The sequence below is a fragment of the Microtus pennsylvanicus genome, chromosome 2, assembly GCF_037038515.1.
Source record: "Microtus pennsylvanicus isolate mMicPen1 chromosome 2, mMicPen1.hap1, whole genome shotgun sequence".
In the NCBI taxonomy this organism is placed as follows: domain Eukaryota; kingdom Metazoa; phylum Chordata; class Mammalia; order Rodentia; family Cricetidae; genus Microtus; species Microtus pennsylvanicus.
In genome coordinates this window covers 127,672,225-127,687,084 of record NC_134580.1, presented here as the reverse complement: position 1 = coordinate 127,687,084, position 14,860 = coordinate 127,672,225, and the positions used below count along the sequence as shown (strand labels likewise).

Sequence of the window (14,860 nt, the reverse complement as noted above, 5' to 3'; positions counted from 1 at the left end):
ACATTTGAAATATCACTTGCAAATTTAGTAATTCTTTTTTTCTAAGCTGTGGTTCAGTGGCAAAGCAGTTGTCTAGCATGTGAAACCCAGACTGAGTTTGTTTTGTATTTGATCTTTATTTGAGACAGGGTTTCTCTGTGTAGCTTTGGAGCCTGTCCTGGAATTCTCTCTGTAGACCATGCTCGCCTCTAACTCACAGAGATCTGCCTGCCTCTTCCTCCGGATTAAAGGCGTGTGCCACCATCACCCGGTCCATACTGAGTTTAATATAGTGTTCTGACAATGAAAAAAAACTTTTTTTAAAATATTTATTTATTTGTTATGTATACAATAGTCTATCTGTGTGTATGCCTGCAGGCCCGAAGAGGGCACCAGACCTTATTACAGATGGGTGTGAGCCACCATGTGGTTGCTGGGAATTGAACTCAGGACCTTTGGAAGAGCAGCCAATGCTCTTAACCGTTGAGCCATCTCTCCAGCCCTGAAAAAAACTTTTTAAGTATCCTGATTTTCTAACAAAGCCTTTCAAACCTTTTTTGTTGTTGTTGCTTGTTTGTTTTTTTGTAGTTTTAGATTGTGTTGTTATATACAGGTTCTCCTGTGGCCAAGGCTAATCTCAATTTGCTGTGTGGCTAAGGATGACCTTGAACTTTTGATCCTACCACAGTAGTGCACTACCAATTCATTTGTGCCAAGAATCCAGCCTAGGTTTTGTGCATGTTAATGAAGCACTCTACAAGCTCTATCCCTGACCTGTAATTACTGTAAATATAAAAAGCATTTAGACTGAGTCATGAAACTTCCCCCTAACCAACAGACATCTTTGTTTTGTACTTTAAACCATACCTCATTTCCTTTCAGCAAGAAAAAAAATGGAGACACATTTGTTTTGAAGATTGCTTGGGGGCCGGTGAGACAGCTAAACAGGTTAACAGCACATACTGCTCTTGCAGAAACCCCAAGTTTGGCTCTCAGCACCCACGTGGAGTGACTCCCAACCCAATCCTCCAGCTCCAGGGGTCCAATTCAAACTTGTGGTCTCTAAAGGTATATGTACTTGTATACACCCACACACAGATTTTTTTTTTTTTTTGAGACAGGGTTTCTTGGTGTAACTGCCTTGACTGTCCTGGAACTCACTCTGTAGACCAAGCTGACCACAAATTTACTGAGATCCAGGGGAGGGAGGGGCAACTGGGATTGGTAGGTAATAAAAAAAAAATTGTTAAAAAAGATTTACAGAAATCCCGCCTGCCTCTGACTCCCAAGTGCTGGGATTAAAAGGTATGCACCACCATTGCCAGGCTACATAACTTAAAAGAAAGTATCTAAAAATAAATAAATAATAAAAATGCACACAAGAAATGCTTCTTCTGGAGCCAAGATACCATATACTTCTCGGCACTTACAAGAACATTTTCCGGTCTGGAGGCCTTTTATTTTTCTACACTTATTAAGCCATGAGTTAGTTCTCAGGGGCTGTGCTCCAGCAGCTCAGGTTGTGTAGACTTCTTGGGTGGATCGGCTTGGTGATGCAGCTGAATAGGCTCCTTTCCCTCTGGCATCCTTTGTCTGATCATTTCCTTCGCTTTAGAGCCCTAGCGTGCTTAACACACGCAATAGACACACTCATTCTCTCAGCAAGTATTTGTTGTTGCTTGCGACAATGCCGACGGGTAACACCGTAGACTCCTGGTTTTGCCAGTGACATTTTGGGGCCATTCTTTTTTGAACAGGACCCATTCCAATGTTTTATAAAGGCTCTAGAGATCATGTATCGGGTGTCCTTTTGTGTTTGTTAATTTGTTGTATTGCTAGAGAAAGGCTCTGGCCAAAAGGGAATGAGGTTGGTTGGTTAATTTACTTCTTTTGTGTGTGGAGGATGAATTCAGGGCCTGCTCAAGCTAGGCAAGTGCTCTACCACTGAGCTCTCTCAGGGCCCTCATAAAGTCTTTTTAAATGTGTTCATATAAGTTTAAGGCTACAACTTAAAAATCACAAGTCTAAATTATTTAAATACATATTTGTCATTGAAACACAAGTATAATCTCTTAATGGCCAGGTAGGCATGGTGGTACAAGCCTTTAATCCCAACACTCTCGAAGCAGAGGCAGGCAGATCTCTAAGAGTTCTAGGTCAACCCAGGGCCAAAAGGTCTCTCAAATAATGTTTTGGGAGATGGAGAAGTATCTCAGCAGTTTTAGAGTACTTACTTGTTGCTTTTGCAGAGGATTCAATTCCCAGAATCTACATGTGGCTCATAACTGTCTAACTCCAGTTCCAGAGGATCTGATGCTCTCTTCTGGGCTCCAGGTATGCATGTGGTGGACATACATACATGAAAGCAAAATATAAATGTTTTATTATGTGTATTTATTTAGTGTGTATGTGTGTGAGCACGGGATTACCATAAAGAGTGTTTGGAGGCCAGAGGATAACTTTTGGGAGTTGGTTTGCTCCTTCCATCGCATGAGTTCTGGGAATCAAATACAACTCTGGCTATTAGACTTGCTGGTAAGCACTTTTGCCCACTGAGCCATTCCTCCACCTGCTTTTCTTATATTTGGAGCCATGCTGGCTTTGAACTAGCTGCTAACTGAAGATAACTGAACTTCTGATCCTCCTGAGTGCTGAAATTACAATGCTTGTTAACTGGGCTACCATGCCTAATTAAGGGATGCCAAGACTTTTAAAACTCAGGACTTCATGCATGTCAGGCAAACACTGCGCTGAGCTACATCTCCAGCCCTAAAATCATACAAAACTTCTAAGAATCTAAAGTATTACACCTATGTAGGTTCCATAATGCAAAGATATTACTGCCCAAGGGCTGGAGATGTAGCTCAGTGCTAAAGCAGACCATGGCCCTAGATTTGATTCTTCCTACTGCAAATAAATAAATAAATACTAACACTGAAAGTTCAGTCCAACTCCTCTAAGTCATCACTGAGGATAAAAGATGCTTTGTGATTATAGAGAATTAAATCATCCCACTTGGAAATTCGGAGAATGAGGTCATCCCACGGGGGAATAACCTGCTCAAGCAATTTGGGTCATAGTATTTATGACTGTGCTGGTCAGTGAGCCAGCTGGTTCTGGATTCCTCCCTTCAGTGGTAATTTGTCAGTGATTCCTCCCCACCAACACCAAAACTGCAGGGCCAAACTTTGTTCTGAGGTTAAAGTGATCTCCCCACCATTGTAAAACAAGGACATGCCTGGCTCTCATGACAAAGTTCTGGAAAGACAGTTAAGTGCAAAGAAAGGAGTAGCTGCTCACAGCGACTGACTGGTATGTAGCTATTTCCTTTAAAGTGGTACATTCCTTCCTGGAGAGAGGATTTTTTTTTCTTTTTGTTTTCGAGACAAGGTTCTCTGTGGCTTTGAAACTAGCTCTTGTAGACCAGGCTGACCTTGAACTCAGAGATCCACCTGCCTCTGCCTCCTGGGTGCTGGGATTAAAGATGTGTGCCACCACCATCTTGCTGAGGATTCTTAAGATTCAGGAAGGAGAACAGTTCAGTAGGCAAAAGCACTTGCCATCATATACTAAACCAGGAAATGTATCCCAGCAATTTAAATGTGATATGCTAGTGGTATCTATGTATAAACTAGTTTTTTTTTTTAAAAATTATGTATACAATATTCTGTCTGCGTGTATATCTGCAGGCCAGAAGAGGGCACCAGACCTCATTACAGATGGTTGTGAGCCACCTTGTGGTTGTCGGGAATTGAACTCAGGACCTTTGGAAGAGCAGGCAATGCTCTTAACCTCTGAGCCATCTCTCCAGCCCTAAACTTATTTTCTTTAATGTTTTCTAATTCTTTTAAGTGTTTTTTAAACTATGTGTATTTGTCTGCATGCTTTTGTGCACCACATGTATACAGAAGCCCTCACAGCCCAGAAAGAGGGTCTCTGACGCCATGGAACTGGAGGTTGTGAGGTGCCACACTGGTGCTGGGAACCAACCTGGTCCTCTGCAGGAGCAGCAAGGGCTCATAAGCACTGAGCCATATTTTCAGCCCCTAGCATGTATTTAATGAGACAGGGTCTCATTCTGTATCCCTGTATCGCCTGCCTCTGCCTTCCAAGTTCTGGAATTAAAGGGGTACACCACCGCATCTGGCCTGTTACTAAGTATAAAGTGTGTGGGTACATGCATATGGAGGTCAGATAATTTGTAAAGCTGGTTCCTCCTCCCTTCTTGCGGATACAAGCACTTTACAACACCCCTATTTTCTTTTTAAAACTCAGAATCTGATTCTATTTGAGTGTAGGTGTATCAGACAGTGGAGCTGGTTCTCTTTCCACCTTGAGCCCTGGGGATGAGACTCAATTTTGGCAACAGGTGTGCCTTTACCTGCTGAGTCATCTTATCTGTCTCCAAGTATCCTGGAAGTTATGAATGGGGGAGAAGGGATTACAACCACTTAATTACACCCCCACCTTGTCTCTACACCTTTGATCTTGCGTGCTGATTTTGGTAAGTCCTCTATCAAATTAATTTGTTATTTACTAGCTTCAGCACTAACATCAGAGTCTAAATGTGCAAGACTACTTCTTCGAAGTGCACCACACGTCTACTGTCTACAGTTAGTGCAGTTGTTATCTTGTTTGGGACAGCAGAAATTCAAATAAAAGGTCTTTCAGGTATGGGGTTAGGCATGCCTTTCCTTCTGCTAGGCCTTTTGTGCAGGAGTTGAGTTGGGTTGGTTCAGTTAATTGCTGCTGAGGTGAAATCCCATGCACGGGCTTCACATTCTGACATTGCTGACTTGGAGTGCAGTGATTTTTCTCCTACTGTGCTTCTGTCTTATACTGGCATCTTCCTTGAAGGCTTTGTATCCTTGTCCTTCTCAGTATTGCTATTAGTATATATCATACAATGCTCATTTGCTCAGCACTGAGAGGGTCTAGAGCACTGTCCTGAGGCCCACTCAGTCTTCTTCACGCACTGTGCTCCTGGGACTTTCGGTGTGGCTTCCTTAGAGCTCCTGCCCTTCTGCAGCTGGGGACTGTAGACCCAGTATGCATTTCTGTCCCTGTGAAGGGTGGTTTTGTTTTCTTCCAGTTGAGTACTTGGTATCCTACCTTTCTATTTTGGCCTTTTGTGTGGTAGGGGACAAAGGACAGTGACTGCCTCTCTCACAGATCCCTTCTAACAGATTTTTAAAGACACATTCTAGTTTTTGTGTGGTTGTAGTGAAAACATTAACAGGTCCAGGGCCCATCTTTCACCTGTATTCACATCAGCTGTCAACCAACAGCTATCTCTGTTTCTACATCATGCTTGTCTCTATTTACCCTTGACCTCTGCTCTCCATAAGACTTTTCCTGTGCCTATCTCTCAGTCACAATTACCCAAGTCCCAGAAGAGAAAGTTGGTCATCCCTCCAACCCTTCAAGTGGGGCAGTGTCTATAAGGAGTAGTATTTTGGGAGACAGCAGAAACTGTGTGCAATTGGGAAACAATTGAGAAGCTTTGAAGCAATAATCAAAAGACCTGTTTCTGAATGAGTTCTGACTGGAAAGTTTAGGACAAATCTGGAAACAGGATGGCATAAAAAAGTGCTAGTTGTGGTAACTGAGGCACCAGGATGGTGGCCTGCAAAGAAATTTGGCAGTTGGAATGGTGGAAAAGAATGTATTCAAAATAAATATCCATTTATTAAAATTTGGTTATGTTTTAACCAGAGCAATACAGTGTTACAAGTACATAATTCTACTATGTTAACAATAAAAATATCAAAACAACATGCATAAAGAACTAATTGTTGATTTTTCAATTTTAGCCATAACTTCTCATAAAGTGTTGAGTGCTTCTAAACTGTTCATCCTGTTATGGACGCTACCACACCCACACTTCCCACACTAATTCTTTATTGTGACATTCTAATTTTGGTCAGACAAGTCATGACGGCTGCAAGTTCTCCTCACAGCTAACCAGATGATGGATTTATGTTAACGTCCCCCATGCTCCTAGCGTTGGTTCAATTTTGAATTTATTTTGCTTTTCCCATTTTACTTTTAAAACCTTTTAACATCTGAACCCCTTACAATTTTGCCAATCATATAGTACTGTTTAACTAATAATTACCAAGTGAAAGCACATGTAACCGCGTCCCCCAAAACATAACACTCCTAGACTGCAGAAGCTCTCTGTGTAGCAAGACTTCATGTTGTTCTGGCCAGGAAGCCTCAAACTTGGAACTGATTTCAATTGTTGGAAAACAAGAATTATGTCAGGTGTGGAGGCTCACACTTATAATCCTTGCACTCAGGAGGCTGATGCAGGATTGCTGCAAGGGCTAAAACCCTGTCAAGAAACAAACACACAAACAAAAGGCTGGAGATGGTTCAATAGTCAAAGAGCTCTCATACTGCTCTTCTAGAGGACCTGAGTTCAATTTCTAGTACCCATGTTGGGTGGCTCACAACCCCCTGCAGTGCCAACTCAAGAGGACACAATGCCTCTGTAAGCATCCACATTCATAAGCACATATCCATATACATAATTAAGAACAAACCTTTTTTAAAAACAAACAAAAAGTACAAGGATTTCTGATAAATACATATATAATGGTCCTCTGTAATTATGAGTTCTATATCCACTCAAATGAGAACTGAAAATCCCCTAAAAGAAAATGATTAGTTCCGGATTGAACAAGGACAACTTATCATTTTTCCCTTACAGGAACCATCCACACAGCATTACATTGTATTTAGATACTATACAGAGGTGGCTTACAAGTATGTGGGAAATGTATGAAATTAACTACAAGGCCATTTTACAGAAGGAACTCAAGGTTAGACAGATTCTGGGAGGGGGGGGCTTCGCTTCTAGAACCAGTACTTCATGAATACAAAGGGATGACTATAGATAGAACTTATGTATGACTTCAAATGATTAAAATTACCCACAATGCTCACTCCTGAGTCATCAGCGGTTAGACAGCTTCAGTTTCTGCTGAGATAGCATGATTGATTGCATTAGTGGTCTCAGTTCTTCCACTGTAAGACTATGTATCATATCCTTTGCCATATTACTTCCTACAGTTCTCTCAACGTGAGGTCTATGTATGTCCTTGTCTCACTGACGATGGGCCTGACGACTTGAGGCCAACAAGGTGGCACATACCTGTGTGACTTCATCTGGCCTCTGTGCTTCTGCAGTTCACCATGGATAACATGTCCCAGGCAGCTAGTTCAGCATGTGACTCAGAAGGAACCACCTGGAACAAATGTGAATCTGATCCAAATGGAGATGCCCAATCCAGCAGAGGCTAACCCTGAAGGACAGCTGCTTGGCTGAACTTAGTCTAGACCAATTGCCCTAGAAGTCTATGTGGATGCAAGAGTATAAAGCGGGAACAAAAGCAAAAAGAGAGTTTATTTTAACAAAGCAGAAGGGGCTCAGGGACTCCTTGAAAACACAGCTGTACACTCAGGAAACAGAAGCCAAGAATAGTTCTGATTCTCACAGTTCAGGGCCTTTTCCTAGTAGGGTTTCCCATGCTACTGTAACCTCATTTTCCAGAGGCAATTATAGCTAAGATTTTGTTTTCTTCCAGATGTTCCCCGAAAGGCAGCCTTGAAAAGTATCACGGGACTGTTTCAGCTTCTACCTCGAAAGGTGTGCGCGCTCTCTGCCAACACTAGCCCCTATCCTCTGATGCTCATTTCTAGCTAGTTTTCAGTATGCATTTGTTCCTCAGTGTAAATCCTAACTTCCTTTGAGAAGTGGGAATTTCCCTTTATTTAATCTGGCCTTCTATTTTCAAGTAAACTGAGGTGTTTATATGCATCTGGAGTAGTAATAACCTATACAAATTAGTTCCTTTTACCATGTTGACATGAAATCCTTAATTCCCATATATAATTAATCAATTTATTATTTTATTGCAGTGCTAGAGAGTCCAGAGCCTTACACACCCTAGGTTTCAATACAAAGCTAAAATCTCCTATCTAGGAAATTAAAAAACAGACCAGTTGGAATTATTCCATATAAATAACCCTGATTCTCACTTTCCTATTTGATATTTCTACACATTAGATTGTATCTACTTCTTGCTTCAAATTATTTCACATAGGCCAAGGCTCATGAACACCAACACATTTGTTGATAAAAGATTAAAGGCAAGTTCAAGGTCTGAGCTACATATTAAGTTCCAGGCCAACCTAGGCTATAGTGTGAGGTCTTATCTCAAAATAAAAATAAATGGTTAAAAATATATACACTTTGGGAAGATAGTCAGTAGGAGAGAAGGATGAACCTCCGCTGGGGAGCAAGGAAAGGAATGGATATGAATATACAGAATGGGATGTGAAGGAGGAGGAGATTAATACCACCACTGTGTGAATGTATGTCGCTGTGATTGGCTTAATAAAGAAGCTGACTGATCAAAAGCTGGAGAGGATAAAATTAGGTGGGTGAACCAGACTAAGGACACTGGGAAAAAGAAGGGCAGAGTCAAGAGCTGCCAGCTAAACATCGAGAGGAAACAAGAGGTTCAAGATGCCACCATGTGGCAGAATGTAGATTAATATAAATGCATTAATTTAAAATTTATGAGTTTTTATAATTAATATAAAGTCTCCATGTCAGTTATTGGGAACTGATGGGTGGGACAGAAAAGTCTGCCTACAAGCACCTGGGAGGTAGAAGCAAGATCATGAGTTCAAGGTCACCTCAGCTACCTATTGAGTTCAAGGCCAGCCTGGACTGACTACAGGAGTCACTGTGAGAGGTTTAGGCCTTTTCAACAAGAAGTTTAACACCCAACTTTCCGGGTTTCTGGTACAAGTATTTTATATATGGCTGAGAATCACAGGGTGGCTTAGGAAGCTACTATTGTTCCCTTTTCCCCTTCTTTGTCAAGAAGATAATTCTGGTCAAAGTGAGTAAGGCACAAATGCTGTTGACTGAGAAATCCTCAATCCCTGTAGCCACTCCTCTAAGGAATGGACTAGCCATTCTGGAAGAGCTTGGAGGGTCCAGGGCAGGGCCACTTCAAGGTGGTCAACAAGAACCCTACTCTGGCCAGAGTGACAGAATGTAAAAAGAAAGTGGGAAGAACAGCAAAGTGCAGTGCTAGGCTTTGGGAACTAGAGGGCCTGCCTAAAAAAACACACACACACACAAACAAAAACAACAACAAAAATATCAAAACCAAATTTCTGTGTTCAAATCTTCTACACTGGTTGGAATTATTGCTTCGTCTCGTTCACTTACTGACTAGGGCCATAGCCATTTTCTTGTCCTACTGATTGAATCTGGCCTCCGGCTTATAATTACAGCTAGAGACCCAAGGACAAGGTTCTGAGATGCACCTCGTCATGGCATTTCCATTATTTGCATGTGTGGAGGGCAGAGGATGGTAGTGGAAGCGAGGAACCAGCCATTTAGGAAGCACTATGTTATTTATTCCATTTAGCCCTCTTCAATCCTGGGAGATACTAGCCTACATTTTAGAAAAAGGGTTTTAGTAAGACAAATAAGGTCACCAGGGAGCTAACTTGCAAGTAGAAAGGACAATTATATCAACAAAATAATACAAAGAAGGTTCAAGTGGCCAGACAAAGAAAGGCAACAGTAGAAGCAAGGAGAGGAAATACCACATGGGTGGGACATGAGGATCCAAGTTTTCAGACCCAATTTCTCAGGAAGGAAGGGTCACCCCAAAGACTTCTGGTTAATTTAACTTCTTTCTCAACCAAGAAATAGTTCTAGGCTGGACGCTATGGTGCACACCTTTATTCACAACTTAGGAGACACCCAGGACTATTACACAGAGAAACCCTGTCTTGAAAAAACAAAAAAGGAGAGAAATGGTCCTAGAAGTTAGCCAGCCTCTTTGGTACACATCACCCACAACCAGGGACATTCCTTAAAACTATACCACTAAGAAGAAAAACAGCAAGAAGGCAGGCAAGGACCTGTGAGTACAAGACCCACTCAAACCTGCTGGTGAGATTTGTGGAGAATGAGAACAAAACTCCATCTTTCAGGATCTGCTCAAATGATCAACTCTAATTGTATTACATGACAGTTTCTTGCATCTCAACCTAGCTCCTCAATATCTAATAATCAAAGTTGGAGCTATAAAATCCTATGCAGTGAGAATCTAAGACAAGAGAAATCCAGGATACCAGCATCCTCCAGCTTTTACAACTACGGTTAAGTGAGAAGCAAATGGGGTCTGCTCTGTCTGTGAGGACTTTTCTCAACTAGCTGACAGTTACCTGTTCCCACAGCTCACCAGCCCAGGTCTCTAAAACTGCAAAACAGCCCCCATAGTTAGGCTATCTTCAAGGCTGACTGTCCACAGGGATCATAATACACTTAACCAACATTTGCACCCCTCCCCCCAAAACAAGCTCTTTCCACAGGCCTTTTAAAATTAAGTACCACTCAGAAGTTCTTTAAAAAAAAAAAATCAGTTATTAGAGGCAAGCAAGTCCTCAGACAATTCAAATTTAGTTTCTCCTTCCTTAAAACACATAGAACATATAGGTCCTGAAGATGGAAGGGCCTCTTCCAAACTGTACTGTGAACTGCTGACACAGGAAACACCAAGGACTAACCAGAGGAATAAGGTCAGTGCCAAACACCTGACATAAATACATTTTCACCATACTGCCAACAACAGCGGCCCCATCTAACAAATGATATGTGATATACCTAGTAACAATGTGTTTGACAGAGACGTAAAGGAAATAGAATCACCGTGATCCCTTCCACAGCTCTTCAATGTCAAAACTCTCAGACTTTAGAGTTTTACCACCAATACCAATTTCTCCCACCTAACATCTTCACCAACCCAGTATTAAGTTCAAATCACACGAAAACTAAGTCATCCTTTATTACACACGGTGTCGGTTGGAGATGCATATTGCTCAGGCTACAGGGACATTTCATTTATTTAAATGTTTTTATTAAAAAAAAAAAAGACCTTCATGGCACAACTTCTTCCCAGCACAGTTATGTCTTAGTCATACCAATTACAATACAATTACAACCAATAAACCAAAGAGCAGAATTCTAACTTTAAACTTAAAGAGGGGAAGGGCACACTTCAAAACAAAGTAAAAAATACTTTGCCAACACAGTTGTTTTATATTGGCATTCATTTCCCACCATCTAAGCAGTGCAGACACAGGAAGTGCTGAGAAATAGTGTCCCAATACAAGGTGTACAGATGAGGTAATTTACAACACAGAAGTTGTTACTCTGTAAACCCTGACCCTCCCTACCCACCACCCACTCAGGTCTTTTAAAACCCTCCACATTTCTGCGTGACTCCTTGCTTCTTTTCCATTTCTATTTATTTTACAAGGCTCTGAGGTGGCACTCCAGAGTCCTCTGCATTCACCATCAGCTCTTGTACTAGGTGTGATGAGTGTGAGGAGGCCCAGCCGTCTGCAGCTATCCATAGCAGCCTCAAACACATCTACATTTCTGAGCTGTGAGTAGGGTGTAGAGTCCTGATTACAACCTTCCTCTCCACCTCAAAAGAAAGAATTCAGTCTAAGTGTCTTGTTCAAATCACGATCCAGTGCAAACATAATCACAAACCGCATCTCTAGCACACCTGGTGCTTTCAGCTCCGCACAAATCCAACATGGTAACCCTCACAGCACGCTAGGGTATACAAGAATCAAGTACAATAAATAGTCACTGCAAGTGGCCAAAAAGAAGAAAAATCACTCTGCAGTCAGAAAGTTTCTTTTTAGCTCTCCCTATGGTTGAGAAAGGTTAAGAAAGGCATTAGCATCCTCTACTTTTATCATTACAGTTGCTAAAGCCACCACCTTGATAAAGTTACTAAAGCCAAGATGGATTACAAAGTTAGGTAAGTTAATTAAATCCAACTCCCCAAACAATTATGTTTTGTCTATGATGCCAGGTGAGAAAGGCTTATGAGTCTATAAAGGTAGGAGAATGGGGAACTAAGATTTTAGGCCTTAAAATATGTTGGAAGATTTTTTTTCCTAGTCCCCATAGGCAGCCACTGTAATGAAACAACAGGAGAAAATACAGAGCTGATGATTTGCTATTGTGCTTAAAAAACTAGGCTTCCTCAGTGAAGCACCTGATAAACTTAGGTGGCTGGATTACAGTGGAAAGTCCACTTTACACACACACAAACACACAAACTGGCAACTTGTCCTATCCCCAATCCCTGCAATGCTGAGACACAGAATGAGTTTTATGGCAAAGGATCCTTAATCCCCAGAGACGCTTTGGCTTGTGGTGCTTTTTTTAAGGCCTCTGCCCTGCCCAGTACCATGGGTCGAACGAGGGGTGCATAAAAATGAGGGCCTCGGGAAGCCTCCATGGTATGGGCTGTAGTCCCCTCAGGTTTGAATGTGAGACACCCACCCAGCGAGACCTTTACACAGGGAACTTAAATCTACCCTTGATAAATAAAACCAAACGTTTATTTACACCATAGAATTCCAACACTGGATCTTTCACATATGAAGGACAAAGTTTTATATATATACACACAGCGAGGGGTGGCAGGGCCATAACAAGAGAACTGATAGTTTCCCACAATTACAGGTCTACCATTTCTGGTTCACTGGAGATGGTTGCTCTGCTCCTGCCTCTCAGATACAATTACAACTCTGAGAGCAAGGTCTCCTCACTAGATGGCATGTGAAGACAGGGGAAGGTAGGAGGAGAGAAAAGTACAAAGCTAAAAATGAACCCAGTGTGGCCACATCACCCGTTAGCTCTTAAGAGTACTAGCAGGAAACTTACATGGACAGTATTTCTTTTTTAAAAAGCAATAAATTATGCCCTGTAACTAACTGACTTCAAAATGGCCAAGTCAAAGAAAACTGAAAAAGAGTTTGCCTTCCCTCTCCTACCAGCTATGAAGCACAGCATGTGAGGAGATGAAAAGGGAACGACCAAAGCAGGAGCCCAGGAGAGAAAGTTATCACAGATTTAAACTCAACTAAAATTAAAACGATTTAGGGTTAGGTCAGCAAGACATGATTCAATCAGAAAAGAAGCTTTAGGATCTGTCTGCAAGTTGGGTAGACTTTTAACATCTTGATGTAACGAAGACAGATCCACCTCCACCAGAGCTGGACTAACCCATGGACGCAGTCCTGAAGAAAGGTGATGAGGTGACCAGCAGCAGAACAATGTTCAGGATAGACTGGGTCCTCCCTAACTATTTCCTTCCCACCTCCCTTGATAAGCTACACTTTCTAATCTCTGGGGAAGAGCATGAGATCTGCGCCCCAAGAGTGTAGTAATGTGGAGAGAGCATTGTGGGAAGGGGAAGAAATCTCCACCCAAACACAGCAGCTGGGATTGAGGCCAGTTTATCTTTTTCTTTAGTGGTGATGAACTGAATTTGGAAAGGGAGAAAAAAGTTGTCCATGAAATATTCCATCTGCAGGTAATTTTTCAGGGAATACCCTGAGTTATGAAAAGTCCAAGTTTAAAAAACAAAAACAAAACAAAACAAAAAAAAGAAATCAGCCTATTATAATTTTTTATGACTCAACTACTAAATCCACAAGCAACGGTTCAGACACGGTGCTTCTGAAGTTTTCTCACCCCTCCCAACCAGGCGCAAGCTGCATCAAGGAGAGGGTGGACTTCCCCACCTCTGCTTAGGCATCAGGAGATAGATGGGGATCATTACTGCTGAGCGCCAGCGGCAGCTGGAACAGGCATCCCAAGGGAGTTGGCAGCAGCAATCACTGGTGAGCCTGCCAGAGGTCCAAGGGGTGAAGGGGTTGGCACTGAAGAAATCCCTGAAAGAACAGCCAACAGTAAGTCAGAGACACCAATTACAGCCAGCAAACTTTCCATAAAACTTTCCCCAAAAGTTAAAACAATGAAGATTCTTTCTTCATGACTTCTCTTGGCTACATTTTTGCACACTTAATCTGTACAAATCCCAGTTAAAACCAACAAGTCCTAATCAATTTAGCAGGCAGCTAACCGACAATTATGCACAGATATCATCAGCAGGGTGTCTAGAGGCTCTCTGCTCTGCGTCCCACCTTTTCTCAGTGACCTCTGGCTAGACATGTGGTTAGCACACATTTGAAGTGTGGCTACAAGGACTGAAGACTCAATACTAATTTAACTCAGTTTTTATTAAATAGCTGTGTGGGCTGTTTCTACCATACTAAACAGCACAGCACTTCAGGCAACTGTCATTCTACAATGGTCGGGGCTGGAGAGATGGCTCAGTGGTTAAGAGCACTGACTGCTCTTCCAGATGGACCCGGGTTCAGTTCCCAGCACCCACATAGCAGCTCACACCTGCCTGTAATTCCAGTTCCAGGGAATCTAGATACCTTCACACCAATGCACATAAAATAAAGTTAAAAAAAAAAAGATATACTCTTAAAAAAATCTACAATGATCACTTAGTGGAGAAAGGCAAATTCTTGACTTTATACTATGACTGTGATTTGATTTCTTCTCCATTTATTACAACTATATGTCAGCTTGCCCTCAATTAGCCAGTTTTCTCTCTCTCCCCCAAATACAAGACTGCCCCCTATCTATAGGGGATGTGTTCCAAGGCCCTAGGGTGCCTGAAACCATGGATTGTACCCAATATTATGTATTTGTATACTATGGTTTTTTCTACATACATATATGTATAATAAAGATTAGACTATAAACTAGGCACAGTCATAAAATAATTTAACAAAAACTCTAACAAAAGTTATATGAATATGTTTTCTCTTGATAGATTCCAGACAAATTATATTTTTGGATGCTGAGTAAGTAAAACCATGAATATAGGAGATTTTTGTACATGATTCAAAATATAAAAGGTTTAAAGGAGTCTATAGTGAAAAGTCTCTTTGAGCTATA

The 14,860-nt window shown here is 41.6% G+C and overlaps 1 protein-coding gene across 5 annotated transcripts in view; it reads right to left on the bottom strand.

Annotated features, from left to right (window-relative positions):
* Positions 1-5,647: 5,647 nt before the first annotated feature.
* The window catches only part of Csnk2a1 (casein kinase 2 alpha 1), a 48,771-nt gene continuing 39,558 nt past the window's right edge, over positions 5,648-14,860 (bottom strand). For 4 of the 5 annotated variants that reach the window (XM_075962488.1, XM_075962492.1, XM_075962490.1 and 1 more), the window contains one exon: positions 10,845-13,779. In XM_075962488.1, coding sequence (XP_075818603.1) covers positions 13,664-13,779 — 116 coding nt within the window. In that variant the 3' untranslated portion in view covers positions 10,845-13,663. Of the gene's footprint in view, positions 13,780-14,860 lie in introns of all 5 variants that reach the window. The other variant, XM_075962487.1, reaches the window with a different exon arrangement.